Source organism: Macrotis lagotis, chromosome 3 (assembly GCF_037893015.1).
Source record: "Macrotis lagotis isolate mMagLag1 chromosome 3, bilby.v1.9.chrom.fasta, whole genome shotgun sequence".
NCBI classification, from domain to species: domain Eukaryota; kingdom Metazoa; phylum Chordata; class Mammalia; order Peramelemorphia; family Peramelidae; genus Macrotis; species Macrotis lagotis.
Genome location: NC_133660.1, coordinates 295131479 through 295145586, shown reverse-complemented (window position 1 = coordinate 295145586; position 14108 = coordinate 295131479). Strand labels below are relative to the sequence as shown.

At 37.7% G+C, this 14108-nt stretch overlaps 1 protein-coding gene and 1 long non-coding RNA gene across 2 annotated transcripts; both read left to right on the top strand.

The window, feature by feature from the left end:
• Positions 1 to 569: 569 nt before the first annotated feature.
• LOC141519043 (uncharacterized) lies at positions 570 to 5900 on the top strand. The gene is made up of 2 exons (XR_012477345.1): positions 570 to 1972; positions 4589 to 5900. It is a non-coding gene; the product is annotated as an uncharacterized LOC141519043 (long non-coding RNA).
• Positions 5901 to 12536: 6636 nt separating this feature from the next.
• Positions 12537 to 13478, top strand: LOC141519523 (olfactory receptor 5AK2-like). The gene has a single exon (XM_074231744.1). The coding sequence runs from the start codon at positions 12537 to 12539 to the stop codon at positions 13476 to 13478; it is 942 nt and encodes a 313-aa protein (XP_074087845.1).
• The last annotated feature ends 630 nt before the right edge of the window (positions 13479 to 14108 follow it).

The following is a 14108-nucleotide window of genomic DNA, read 5'->3' as shown; positions in this document are numbered from 1 at the left end:
TGGGTGAATGTGGGATGGAGCATCCTTCATATTTGTAGTATTTTGCATTAGTCATGTAAGCTGGAGTATAGTAGTAAAGACAGAAGATAATCAGAAGACCAGAGTTCAAATCTTAGCTCTTCTCTATACTTGCTACCTGACCTTAGACAAAACCTATGAGTTTCAAGGCCATCATTTATAAAATGGTAATTAACCTGCTGGCTTCACACAGTTGTGCTGAGGATCAAATGATGAGACAATAAATATGAAGCTCCTCTTTAGAGAAGACAGAATGAGAGACAGAAATATAGAGATAGAGAGAGGGGAGAGAGACAGAGAGAGAGAGGGAAGAAGAGGGAAACAGAGACAGAGATAGAAAGAGAGAGAGAGGTACATGAGTTTCCTTTGTCTCTTCAGCATTGTATGAGCCATTATTTTATATAAATATTGATTCAGAATACATTTTTTTTAAATTAACTTACAGGGGCAGCTAGGTGGCACAGTGGATAGAGCACCATCCCTGGAGCCAGGAGGACCTAAATTCAATCTGGCCTCAGACACTTCATAATTACTTAGCTGAGTGGCCTTGGGCAAGTCACTTAACCTATTTGCATTGCAAAAAAACCTAATTAAAAAAATTAACTTACCTTCATCTGAAGATAAGATATATTAATAAAAATGCAGACTCAGGGGTAGCTAGGTGGCACAGTGGATAGAGCACCAACCCTGGAGTTAGGAGGAACTGAATTCAAATCTGATCTCAGACACTTAATAATTACCTAACTTTGTGACCTTGGGCAAATCACTTAATCCCATTCATTGCCTTGCAAAAAAAAAAAAAAATACAGACTGAAAAAAAAAATTAAAAAAATAAAAGAACAGCTTTGGAGGGGGATTGGAAATCACTTCTTAATCAAATCAATAAGTTAAACAAATTTCCATCTGTTTGTGTTTATATTTGTTTGGAATTAGAAACCCCTTCAGTTGCAACTGATGGACTACAGTCATCTATGCCCCTATAGACCTCTTTTTTTCCATAAGGTTCAAAATTTCCCTTAATTCTCCATCCTGTGGCTTCCTCCTTCCATATCATTTAGTCCCTCCTTCCCACTTGTCAATAAGACATTACAAATGTATTTCATGCAATTTAAAGGGCTACCATTATAACTTATGACCTTCATAACACCCTTGGAGGGAAACCAATATTGGTTATGTGTATAGATGAAGAAAGTAATACACAGAAAGGCTGATTAACTTGCTCAAAGTCACATAGTCAGTTCAGGAAAGAACTGGGCCTAGAATGCAGGACTCTGAATTGTCATCTCATTAACTAATGTTTACTATACCATCTATCCAGAGGACAGTGACAGTCATTCACACAGATAATCCAAAAGAACAGATATAGATATATATATATAGATATATAGATATAGATATATATATGTCCTTTTTATTCTATATAAAATACAATATAATTGTCTCCTCAAGAACATTGCTTTTATCATTAGATTTGACTCGAACTAATGTTCAAATTCATTGTCACTCTCCAAACAGGTCCCAAAGCCTTACCGTTGCCTCCCTGACAAATGTGTTTGGTGAAAGGCTGTGCAAGTGATACAGGTTTTCAGAAGTTCCCTTAACAGAGATGTGGATGTTCACAGTTGTGTGCTCATTGCTATTATGAGGGATCTGAGATCTTTAGAATGAGAGTTTTCCTTCTACCAATGTATTATGCACTACACCATCTTGGTTATAAGTTCCATGTCTTATCTTGCCATAGTGAACCTATTAGAATCAGCAAAACATGTAATATGTTTCTTCTGAAATCCAGGTTTTAATATTCTTTTCTTTCTCTTTGCTTCTTCAGTCTATTTCCCACCATGCCTCGCCATAATTATTATAAAATTGCACCACTAGTGAAGTCGTTATGTCAAAAGCATGGGTTTGATTATGTGAACAAGCCAATGTTGACAGCTTTTGGGGACATTTCCAGGTAAGAGATTATCTCGTAGTTCAGAGTTTTCTTCCTTCTGACATAGTCTGGAATACCTCCTTAGCATTTGAGTCCCATAGAAGACCTGGGCCAGGGCTAGCTACTATGAGAAATATACATGAAAAATTAACCATTCCAGCCTCTGAAAAATCTCACAGTCAAACAGTGGAGTCAACAATAGGGCATTTGAATTCACCAGGAAAAAATTAAAAAAGTCAAATAAATTCATGTGAATAGGCATGTATCAATTATCAGTTATAATTTACATAATTGGAAAGTGCTGGGGATATAAAGAAAGGCAAAAAAAGACTACTTTCAAGAAATTCATTTCTAATGGGGGAGACATCATGCAGATAGCTATTGATAAACAGGATATACTGGATAACATGAAATCATCTCAGAGAAGAAGCACTAATGCTAAGGGGAATTGAAAAAGGTTCTTGTAAAAGACATTTTGACTAGGAAGTCGGGGGGCAGAGATAAGGGAAAGAATTCCACATGCGAGTAACAATCAATGAAAATGCATGGAGTTGAGACATGAAGTATCTTGAGGAAATGCCAAGAGGCTGGTGTCACTGGGTCTCACAGTATGAAGAAAGGAGTAAAGTATAAGAAGACTGGAAAGTTAGAAAGAGGCAGGATATGAAGACCTTTAAAAGTCAAACAGAGGATTTTAAATATGGCCTTAGAGGTAATAGGGAACAAGAGAAGTTTATTGGGCATTTTAGAGAGATCGATTTGACAAATGAGTGGAGAACCTACTAGAGTGAGGAGAGATTTGAGGCAGGAAGACCAACCAACAGGATGGGAACCTGCCCCAGGGTGCTGGCAATGCCAGTTAGCACAAATGAATGATGCTACCAAGGTTAAACAAAAAGAATATGAAAGGTGAGAGAGTGTGAAGAGAAGAGCCTAGGTTCTTGGGAGGACTGGTCCTCAATCATACTAAGAAGTGAGAAAGGCTTGGAGTGAACGATAATAGAATCAGTTTAGGACTTGCTGAATTTGAAATGTCTATATAACATCAATTTTGAGATGTCTAATAGGCAACGAAGATCATTTGAGAACCAGGTAAATCAATCTGAGAATCAAACATAGAAAGATGATAATTGACACCATTTATGAAAGGTTAGAACCAGGTAAACAGATCTGAGAATCAAACACAAAAAGATGTTCACTCTAACCATTGGAGCAGATGAGATCTATAAGAGAAATAATATTGAGAGAGAAGAGCACCAAGACACCGAATATAATTAAATTCAAACAATATGGAAATAAATTAGGAGGTCAGAGTAAAGACAGGCAGTCTGATGTGGCAACCACATCGATTTTTTTTTGAGAAAATATATTCCAGGAATATGATGATTATTATCTTATTGTTCTCTACACTTATCAGGAAAATGTGGTATGTTGGCTCTAATTCTATTTACTTATTCTTTCTTGTTTTCATTTGATTAATCATCTTTGGTATGCTATCCCCTATATCCCCAAGCTCTTCCCTGGGCCCTCTTTTCTCTACTGTTTCACTTAACAACTTCATTAATTACCATTGAGTTTAATGAATGTGAATGAATTTCTGATATCTGAATCTAGCTGAAGGTTTCTTCTGAGCTCCAAAACACCACTCACCAACTGTCTATTAGGTGTTTTCATTGGATATTCTATAAACTTCTAAACTCTACCTGTCTAAAACAGAAGTTCAGGGGAAAAAATCAAGCCCCAATTTGATATTCACTATTTTTGTTAAGGGCACCATCTTCAAAGGTTTCCATGCTGATGTCATGCTCAACTCTTGATTCTCACTCTCTCCAACTAGTAGCCAGGTTCTACTGTTTCTCCTCCTAATGATGATTAATTTGGCCTCAGATTGATTTGCAAAATATATGAAAGAGGGGTGGCTAAGTGGTGCAGTAAATAGAGCACCAGCCCTGGAGTCAGGAGTACCTGAGTTCAAATCCGGCCTCAGACACTTAATAATTACCTAGCTGTGTGGCCTTGGGCAAGCCATTTAACCCAACTGCCTTGCAAAAAACTACATATGTATATATATATATATAATATATATATATATTATATATATATACATATATAATATATATATACATATATATATATATGAAAAAAGAATATGTAAACTTGATCTTTTTGACCTGAAAGGGAAGAATTGAGAACCACGAGTTGAACTAGTAGAAAGGCAGGAGCCTAATATATAAAAAAACTAGTAATTGTTATATCCAATTCTTCCCTAATTGGATATTTTCAAATAATAATGGCCAGAGGACCATTTTATAAAAGAAATTCCTTTCAGGTATGGTCTAGACTAGATGGTCTCTGGGGTCCCTCCTTATTTTGTAGAATCACTGGGGCCTGAAAATGCTCAGAAAGGCTTCATCAGGCAGGCAGACAATAAAACATTTATTAAAAACATACTATCACAACAAGTTCAGGCAACTCAAGGAAAGTCTGTGCTCTTTAAGAAACTAATGGGAAAGTCTAATGGGGAAAACCTCATCCACATAGCTAAACAAACTATGTTCATGGTCCAAACCAATGTGAAGCACTATTCTATTTGCTCATGATGAATTGGTCTCTTATCTTTCTGTTGCTTTCTCATAGGTCATTGAAGAAGTCTGGTGATCTTTGGGTGAATGCTTACTACTACACCTGAGATGGATCACATGAAGTTGGATCTTGGGCATGGGTTGGGGATGGGAAAGGTATTTTCACTGTTTTATAGTCTTTGAATGTTGCAGCACATTGACCATGCCAACTTGCTGTCCAGCACATAGACATGGAAGCAACAGATCTTGCCTTGCAGGGTTATCGTTAAAATAGGAGATAGAGAAAAGAAAATATTAGTTTGTGTCAGAGTAAAGAAAGGAATAGGGCATTCTCCTTTTTTGCATATCAAAACTTGATCTTTTCCACAGGTGCATTCTGGGCTATCTCCTTTGAAATGGAGTGCAATTCATAGTAAAGCATTTCATAAAAACAATATGCTAAGAAAAAATTGATCAGGAAGTAACATTTAGATAAATTATAGATATTCCCATTTTTCTAGAGCTTTAAAGTTTGCTGAGGCCTTTCTCCTCTCCCCCCCCCCACAGCAACCTTGTGAAGAAATTTGTTCCAGTATCATCATGTGTATTTTACAAATGAAAAAACTGAGGCCCAGAGAGGTTAACCATATTGGTAGTGACACTTTTTCCACTGCCCTCTTAATAAATAGAAAGAGATAAAGCCTTATTGCTTGGAGGAGGGAGGAACTAACTGTTTATGACATGTCTGTTTGAGATAAAAATTCATGTTTTCTCATTCTTTGCTGAAGAGCTGGGATTTTCCTCCAATTGGTAAGATACTTGGGAACCTTCTCTGCAACAACCTGCATTTCACTTTTTGCAAGCTAAGGCCCAAAGAAAGGAAGTAAATAGAAAGCAAGACGCAAATCCAAGTCTCTCTTGATTCTATGTCCAACTAGAGCTCTCTCCAAAATGACACATTGCCTTTTGGACCCATCAGCCCCAGATGCCAACTGACCCAACAGCAGGAAGGAGGTTTTTAACATAATAGTTGGAGGTCAGCATGGTTCTCTCTCGCCTTCTTGTGTTATACCTTTGTGTATCATCCCCAAGGCATGCAGTTCTGTCTCAAGTTCCCTTGGGGTGGGGGTACTAGAATCATTGAGGAGACCCAACCCAGCTGAGGCAAAGCTCAGAAGCAGGGTATCCATAGGGTCTCGTCACCTTGGCCTCTTAAAATCCTTCTGTGGGAATCCTCTTCCAATTCTTTGTCTTCAAATGTATTTGCATTTACTAGGTGTTTATAGGCTTTATGCTCCAGAAGAATAGGAATTCCTTGAGGGCAGGAATGATTTTTTTCTCATTTTGTCTTTTCATTCTCAATGTCTAATAAATATGTTGATTACTCTGACTGTTGAAAATGTATCTATCATATGGTTTTATTCTTCAAAGCTCAATTCAAGTCTTACCTCCCCTAAGAATCCTTGTATCATTATTTTCTTTACTTAAATTATCTTTTATTTATGTCTCTATTTATATTTTATGTACTCCACAAAAATATAAGCTCCTTGAGGACAGGAATTGTTTCATTTCTACATCCCTAGCACTGGCAAATACAAGAAGGTTATTAAAAGCTTGTTAAATTCTTACCATCTCCTTAGGACAAGATTGAAGGACATTCCTAGCATCACTGGGATCTCAAAAGTATATTTTTCTCTGCCTATTTAAGTGGTGTTAGTCAATGTGGGATATAACTAGAGTTAGTCTATTAATGTGATCCAAGACCAAAATGGAAGATCTCTCCACCTGCCTTCAATTCCAGAAGCCACACTTCTAAAAATAATTACACTGACTAATCCCAATGTATAAAATTATATCAATGTTGCTAGCCTTACAGGTAACAATTATACACTCATACACAAATATTCCTTCCAATAAAATTGAAGTTACTTGACATTGAATACTTTCATCGTTGTTTATATTTATATAAGGCCAGCCACCAATGGTCCTTGAGGATCTTTAAAAATATCTTTTGAATTCAATTGAATTGAATAACTTAAAAATGAATTAGCCATATGAGTCAGTAGAGGGAGTTTTTACACTTACAAATTCCCTCTGCTAATAAATCACAGGTCCAGACTTAAACCCCCCCCCCAACAACTCTGCTATGTTTGACCTCAAAGCCTTATTGAATGTCACAACTATTGACAGTCCCACACTAAAATTCCCTATTTCCTTTCCCCCTTCACCTCAGTCTTATAAAAGTGGAACTTTTCTCAAGAGGACTTTATTATGCAGATAGGGAAAAAAGAAACTCACTCTTCTCTATGGCATATAAAGCAACTTTCTCATGCCAACCTGAGATAGATAGCATAAGTATTATTGGACCCATTTTGCAAGGGAGGAAACAGAGTACTGTGACTTACCCAAAGTCACATAGCTAAAAGTCAGAGTCAAGATATATGAGGAAAAGAATAAAGCAAACTTCCAGAGGGCAGAATTCAAACATCATAGAGCATGGGAATCTACCTCCACACAACCCCTGCCCTCTCACTCTGCCCTCTAATTTTTCTAGAGTAGTATGTAGCTTATCTCTGCCTCTGCCTATTATACCTTGGTTACTGCTTATTTACCTACTTAGTATAATTCTATTATTAGACTGTTATTAACTCTTGGAGGGTGGTCTCTTTACCCATGCCACCAGAATCTGACTTGGTTGCCAAGAGGTCTTGTTGTCTTGCTTTGGGATAAAGGAAAAAGAAAACAATTCTTCCTTCCTTTAGATTTATTGATAACCTCACTGTGAGTTCTCCTTTGGAATCCCTCTGACTTACTTATTTGCTAAATCCTGAATTTTGCATTCCATTGTCTTCAGAAATGAAGGACTAACATCATTATCACTAACATCATCATCGTCATCATCATCATCTTTTCTTCAAATATTTTCAAAGACTGCTTCCCATGCTAGAAATGTAGTCATTTGCCTGGATAGAGTCAGCTTAATTCTATTTCCAAAAATTAATCCAAAACAATGACCTGGACTGGCAGTGAACTCTGTCACATGACTTTTGTTCCCTTCTGGTGGATGTCTGTTAATTAAGCAGATATGCTAAAACTACATTTCACAATTAAATCAATTGATAGGGGGCATCTTTCTTTTTGCTCCTTGAAATCATGGCTCTTATTATCATAATAACCCTTTAATCTCACTAATGAGGAACTAAAGTTCAGAGAGGAACCCAAGGTCACATATGTACAGAGTAGCAGAGATGGGCTTTGAACCCAGTCCTTCTACCTTGAAATCAAATATTCTTTTCACTTAATCATGTTTTCCCTCAAGTAAATGTCCTTCAATTGGGGAATGGCTTAGCAAACTGTGGTATATGTATGTCATGGAACACTACTGTTCTATTAGAAACCAGGAGGGATGGGATTTCAGGGAAGCCTGGAGGGATTTGAATGAACTGATGCTGAGTGAGATGAGCAGAACCAGAAAAACATTGTACACCCTAACAGCAACACAGGGGTGAGGATCAACCTTGATGGACTTGATTATTCCATCAGTACAACAATCAGGGACAATTTTGGGGTATCTGCGATGGAGAATACCGTCTGTGTTCAGAGAAAGAATCATGGAGTTTGAACAAAGACCTTTAATTTAGAAGAAAAACATTATCTTACTATGTAATTCTGCTATCTCTTACACTTTATTTTTCTTCCTTAAGGATATGATTTCTCTCTTATCACATTCAACTTAGATCAATGTATACCATGGAAAAATTGTAAAGAATAACATACTGCAAGGGGCGGCTAGGTGGCGTAGTGGATAAAGCACCGGCCTTGGAGACAGGAGTACCTGGGTTCAAATCCAGTCTCAGACACTTAATAATTACCTAGCTGTGTGGCCTTGGGCAAGCCACTTAACCCCATTTGCCTTGCGAAAAAACCTAAAAAAAAATAGCATACTGCCTCCTGTGGGGGGCAGGGAGGGAAGGAAGATTAGGAGGAAAATTGTAAAACTCAAAATAAATAAAATCTTAAAGAAAAAAAAATCATGTTTCCCTCAATCATTGATAGATTTCCCTATCAATTGTATTAATACTGATGCCTGATGATTTAATGAGTGTGGTGGCGTGCAATGAAGGATGATCTTAGAGTCAGGAAACCAGGGCTCAAATCACACTTCTAATAGTTTCTTGCTGTGACCAAGGGTAAATCACAACCTTTCTGTACTTCATTTTCCCTTCTATAAAATGGAGGTAATACTTATGCCATCTCCTTCAAATTTTATAGTGATGAACAGCTGTTATCCTTAAATCTTTTTAAAATTATTATTTGTTATTATAATAATTGTGTCAGTTAGGTGGCACAGTGGATAGAGTAGTGGGCCTAGAGCAGGAAGACTCATCATTAAGTTCAAAACTAGCCTTGGACATTTACTAACTCTATGTCTCTGGTCAAATCACTTAACCGTGATTTACAGTCCTAAACTGTAAAATGAGTTGGAGATGGAAATGACAAATCAATCTGGTATCTTTGCCAAGAAAACCCCAAATAGGATCACCAAGAGTCAGACCTGATTGAAATGACAGAATAGCAACAGCAGCAATTATAACTATTGGATATATTCAGGATACAATAATATATAAGTACTCGAATGGTGATTCCATTTGTGTAGCAAATCCCAGGTAAGAATCTTCCCTTTATCAATGTAAGAAAGTATCTTTTCTTAAACTTAGAGTTGTAGAGAATTATCTAGACTGAAACACGGAGAGACCAAGTGACTTGCAGAGACTCATACAGAAAATCGTGTCTTCCTGATTCACTGGTTGACTTTTTGATCACAATACCACACTTCCTCTCATTATAATTATTATTCTCACTAAATCCCTGAGAAGAGCATTAAAAAGTAGTAGGAAACACTCCTCTGGGAAGCCCAGATCCGAGACAGCCCAAGAGCAGCCAATGAGAATCTTTCTCCTGAGTTCCCCAAAGTCCCTGGGACTAGAGAGACCCAGGAGAATGGGTCCCAATCCCATAGACCTAGCTTATGTATACCTCCATTTAGTATACCTGCAAGGATGTTGTCTTAACCTTCCTGTTAGCCTGGATTTGGTAGACACAGGAAAATCCCAAATAAGAACCCCAGAAGACCAAGGAAGCATTCAATCCTCATTGTCCCTAGGATGATGTAATCCAGGAACCAGGGGACTGGTTTTGAGGCTACCCAGGCTCTCATCTCATCAGAGCCAAGATGAAAAGAAAGTAGGAGACCCTGGTGATAGGGTATCATTAACCCTTCTGCCACTACTGAGCAACTTACTGACCTTCACAGGAAGGACCAGATCAGAGGAACGAGGTAAAGCAATTGTGTGAGATAGAGGCATCTGAAAAAAAAGTGCTAGAAACATCTTTTGCTTATAGAAAACCTGTTAAATATGAAAATGCCTTTTGCTTTTCACCATCTTTATATGCAGGCAAGTATTAGAGTTTAGAGAAAGACAACTGGATAGAAGACCATGATAGCTGGTTTCTCCTCATATCTATGTCAAGCTCATCAGATCACTAGGAACAAGATGCCTCTGCCAGGTTGGGGTCCTTTGATCTCTGCTAAGATAAGACATTTGAACTAGATGTTCTCTTCAATGCCATCTTTCTTGAATCCTCCATACACTCTTCTCCCATAACCAACATTCTGTGGTTTCCTGACTCAAGCGGCTTTTTTGATTGTCCCACCTTTAGACATTTCCCAGCAGTTAACAGTTCAGCTTAATGGTATTATAAATGTTTGCGTGTATAAGGTCTAATCAACTCCATAATTATTTTCTAGGCATCTATTGTATACAAGATGCAGGGTCACACACCCAGTATATATCAAAGGCAGAGTAACTTCCAGATCTAGACTCTTTCCAAAGTGATAAAAAATCCCATTTACTGAATCTATTAAGATATGTCATAGCTTTCCATAGCCTTTACCCCATCTGATACTTACTGCTTTGTGACTTTGGATAAAGACAGTTTTCTTTACCGATCCTTAGTTTCTTTATCTGATTGGCATATGAAGTCCTTTCTAACTCCAGATTGATAATCCTATGATTCCATTAGCTCTCCTTTGTGCCTTTTACCCCAGGCTTATACTTAGATGTCTGTGGTCATGTTCCATGTTACTAGAGAACATACCCTCTTTGAGAGCAAGAAGAATTTCACTTTTTTCTCTTTTGTCTTTTTGTCCAGCCTATGTCTCATGCTTCTTTATTTGAGGGAGATCCCTCTTGATTTGGGGACCTTATGGTGAGAAAAATTTCTCTATCAATGCAGGTTGCATCAGTTTTGCAACTTGTAGTCACAGAAAACTGCCTACAGCCAGAGAAACCAGTTTGAATCAATGATAAGACTTCAATTGGTCTTTTTTTACTTCCTCTATTATTGATTCTTCTCTATACACCATATATAAATTAATAAATGGTAAATTTTTTAAATTAATACATTGATAAACTAATAATAAAAATTAATCCCCATTCTGTAATCAAATTGAATAAGGGAATGATCTTCCCTTTTTGATCAGTTCCCTAGAAAACTGTTTCTCCCCCCCAACACCTCATTTCATAACCCATCGCTCAGACCATCCATGTCTGAATTCCTCTCTGGGTGGGTTTTCAGAGCCAAATTTCCAAGCACGAGTCAATCTGCTTTATTGTTTTGCTTTGCAATCTTATCTTGTTTTTAACCCACAAAGTATATAGGATCTCCTCCCCCATTTGATTGCCCAGACTCGACTCCAAACAATTCTGTTCTGGTTCCAAAACTGAACCCAGCTGCTAAGGAAAGAGAGCCTCCTCCACTGAGAGGGGGAAGTCCATAAAATTGGTCAGAAGTTCTTTAGGCTGCCCTGGCTTAGGATCTGATCTTTCAGTCTGAATAGTAATCGAGCCACTGCTCTGATGTCAGAGTATTACTATAAACATGTATGGACTTCACTGGGATGTGTAAGCTCTGGAGCTTTTGTTTAAAACTCTTACTTCAGGTGACCCCTATGAAATTCCATCATCTGAGATCAGCCATGGAATGTGATTCATGTGCCCTCCTAAAGCTTCTGAAAAATGTCCCTTTAGATCACCAGAAAAGTGTACTCCCAAAATACAAAGTGGGGGGCTTATTTCTGAAAAGAAACTGTCCTAATATGAGTGTTTGGCCATACATTAAGGACCAGGATCAGGTATACCCAGCCCTCCAAGGTTCTCACAAGAAAGAACCGTTCATAGAGAGGCGGTCAGGGCTTTAGAGATCCTTCTAGCCCAGTTGTCTGAATTTTCAGTTGGGTATAGTTGATAAAGTTCTGGGCTTGGAGTTAAGACCTGAATTCAAATATGGTTCAGATAATGTGTGTGACCCTGGATAAGTTATTTAACTCCTCTTCGCCTCACTTTCTATATCTGTAGAATAGAGATAACAATAGGATCTTCCTCCCAAGGTTTTTGTGAGAATCTTATGAGATCATGCTTGGAAAGTGTTTAGCAAACCTTAAAGTGTTATATGAATGCTAACTGTTTTTGTTATTGTTGTGCTAACATTCTCTAATTTAGCAAAAGGCATTTCATTCATTTCACTATGTGATCATTATTGTCTATTATCAGGGCTTGGAAAGGGTTCAGGTTAATAAAATTATTATTACTATTATTAATTATTTTTATTATTATTCCTATCATCATCCTCATAATGGGATTATTATCATTGCCACTCAATATTTATCAATTAATCACATTTATAGAAACCTATCAGTTCAAACCATGGTAGCCTAGCCCAAATACCCTTGCCTAAGAGATATAGGTCTATCCAAATCAAAGACATAAAATCTGGGGGGGGGGGGGGGAATAAACCACATTATGTACAATGCAAAACAAAGCTTAGAATGTGAACCACCAAAATAATCAAGATTAAAAACTTAATATTCATTTATCTCCAATCCTGGGTCATGATGAGCTCATCTCTTTTTTGGTGCTTTTCTCTAGATCTTTTTCCCCATAGACAATATGTCTGCTATAATCATGACCCGGGGAAATACCACCATTGTGACTGAATTCATCCTGCTGGGATTTACTATCCGACAAGATCTGCAGTGTGTCCTGTTCCTTGTATTTCTGTTCATCTATGTCATATCTGTAGTGGCCAATGTTGGCATAATTCTGCTCATCAAGAGTGACTCCCACCTTCACACTCCTATGTATTTTTTTCTCCAACACTTGGCTTTTGTTGACCTCTGTTACACCTCTGCCATCACTCCTAAGATGTTGCAAAACTTCCTGGTGTCCCACAAATCTATCTCATTCTCAGGATGTCTGATCCAATGGTTGGTTTATGCTACATTTGCCACCGCTGATTGTTATATTCTCGCAGCCATGGCCATAGACCGTTATGTGGCCATTTGTAACCCCCTGCACTATCCAGTGGTCATGTCTCAGAGGGTCTGCATTCAGCTTGTCACTGGGTCTTATGTTATGGGATCCTTGAATGCCTCTATCCATACAGGTTTTACCTTTTCTCTTTTCTTCTGTAATTCCAACACCATCAATCACTTTTTCTGTGATGTGCCCCCACTCCTGGCTCTCTCCTGTTCCAGAATTAATATCAATGTCATGTTGTTAATTGTCTGTGTGGGCTTCAATTTGATAACCACTGTGATGGTGGTGTTCTGCTCCTATGTTTACATCCTGGCTGCCATCTTGAGGATGCGATCTGCTGCAGGGAGGAACAAGGCCTTCTCTACGTGTGCTTCCCACTTGACGGCGGTCACAATTTTCTATGGGACTCTTTCTTACATGTATTTACAACCTTCTTCTAGTGAGTCCCAGGAGAATGATAAAATAGTCTCTGTGTTTTATGGCATCATCATCCCAATGCTGAATCCCCTTATCTATAGTCTAAGGAACAAGGAGGTCAAAGAGGCACTGAAAGTGATAGGCAAGACTTACTTAACATCTAAGCCCTGAATTTCAAAGAAAGGTTTTACCAATCTAGTGTAACAAAGAGCACCTTCCTCATTCTTTTCACAAATGTATATCATCTCAGCTAAGGAGGCTTGAAAAACCAGTGGTGAAATTTGGAAAGATGTGTAGGGATGCTGGAATAACCCTTCCAATACAAATAATCCTTCCAAATGTTTCTAACAGTATCTGAAGAACAGCCTAAGTCCTTGAAATCACAACATTTATTAATCATTGATCAGGATCGGGATCAATAGTTATCAGTATGACATTGATGATGAAATCAGTAATGATAGCTTACATTTATCTTGCAGTAAGGAATTTTCACATGTGTAATTTTAGGCTTTCACAACTCTATGAAATAGAAGGTATAGATATTATCATCTTTGTTTTATACATATGGAAACTGATTCAGAGTTATGTGGTTTTTAAATTTTAAAAAGAGATATGAAATTATCTAGTCCATCTTATAATAAATAAGGAAACAGATCTACAGAGGTTGGGATTTGTCTAAGGTTATACAGTAAAAGGTCAACATCAAGATTTGAACAGGACTCTGATTCCAGTGCCAGTGTTCTTTTCCCTCTTTCATGATAAAAGAGCTTTTTTGAACCAAAGAACACCTTCATAGTCATC

What these genes read in the sequence shown, in the direction of transcription:
- LOC141519523 (XM_074231744.1), top strand. Translation starts at nt 12,537, where the DNA reads ATGACCCGGGGAAATACCACCATTGTGACTGAATTCATCCTGCTGGGA.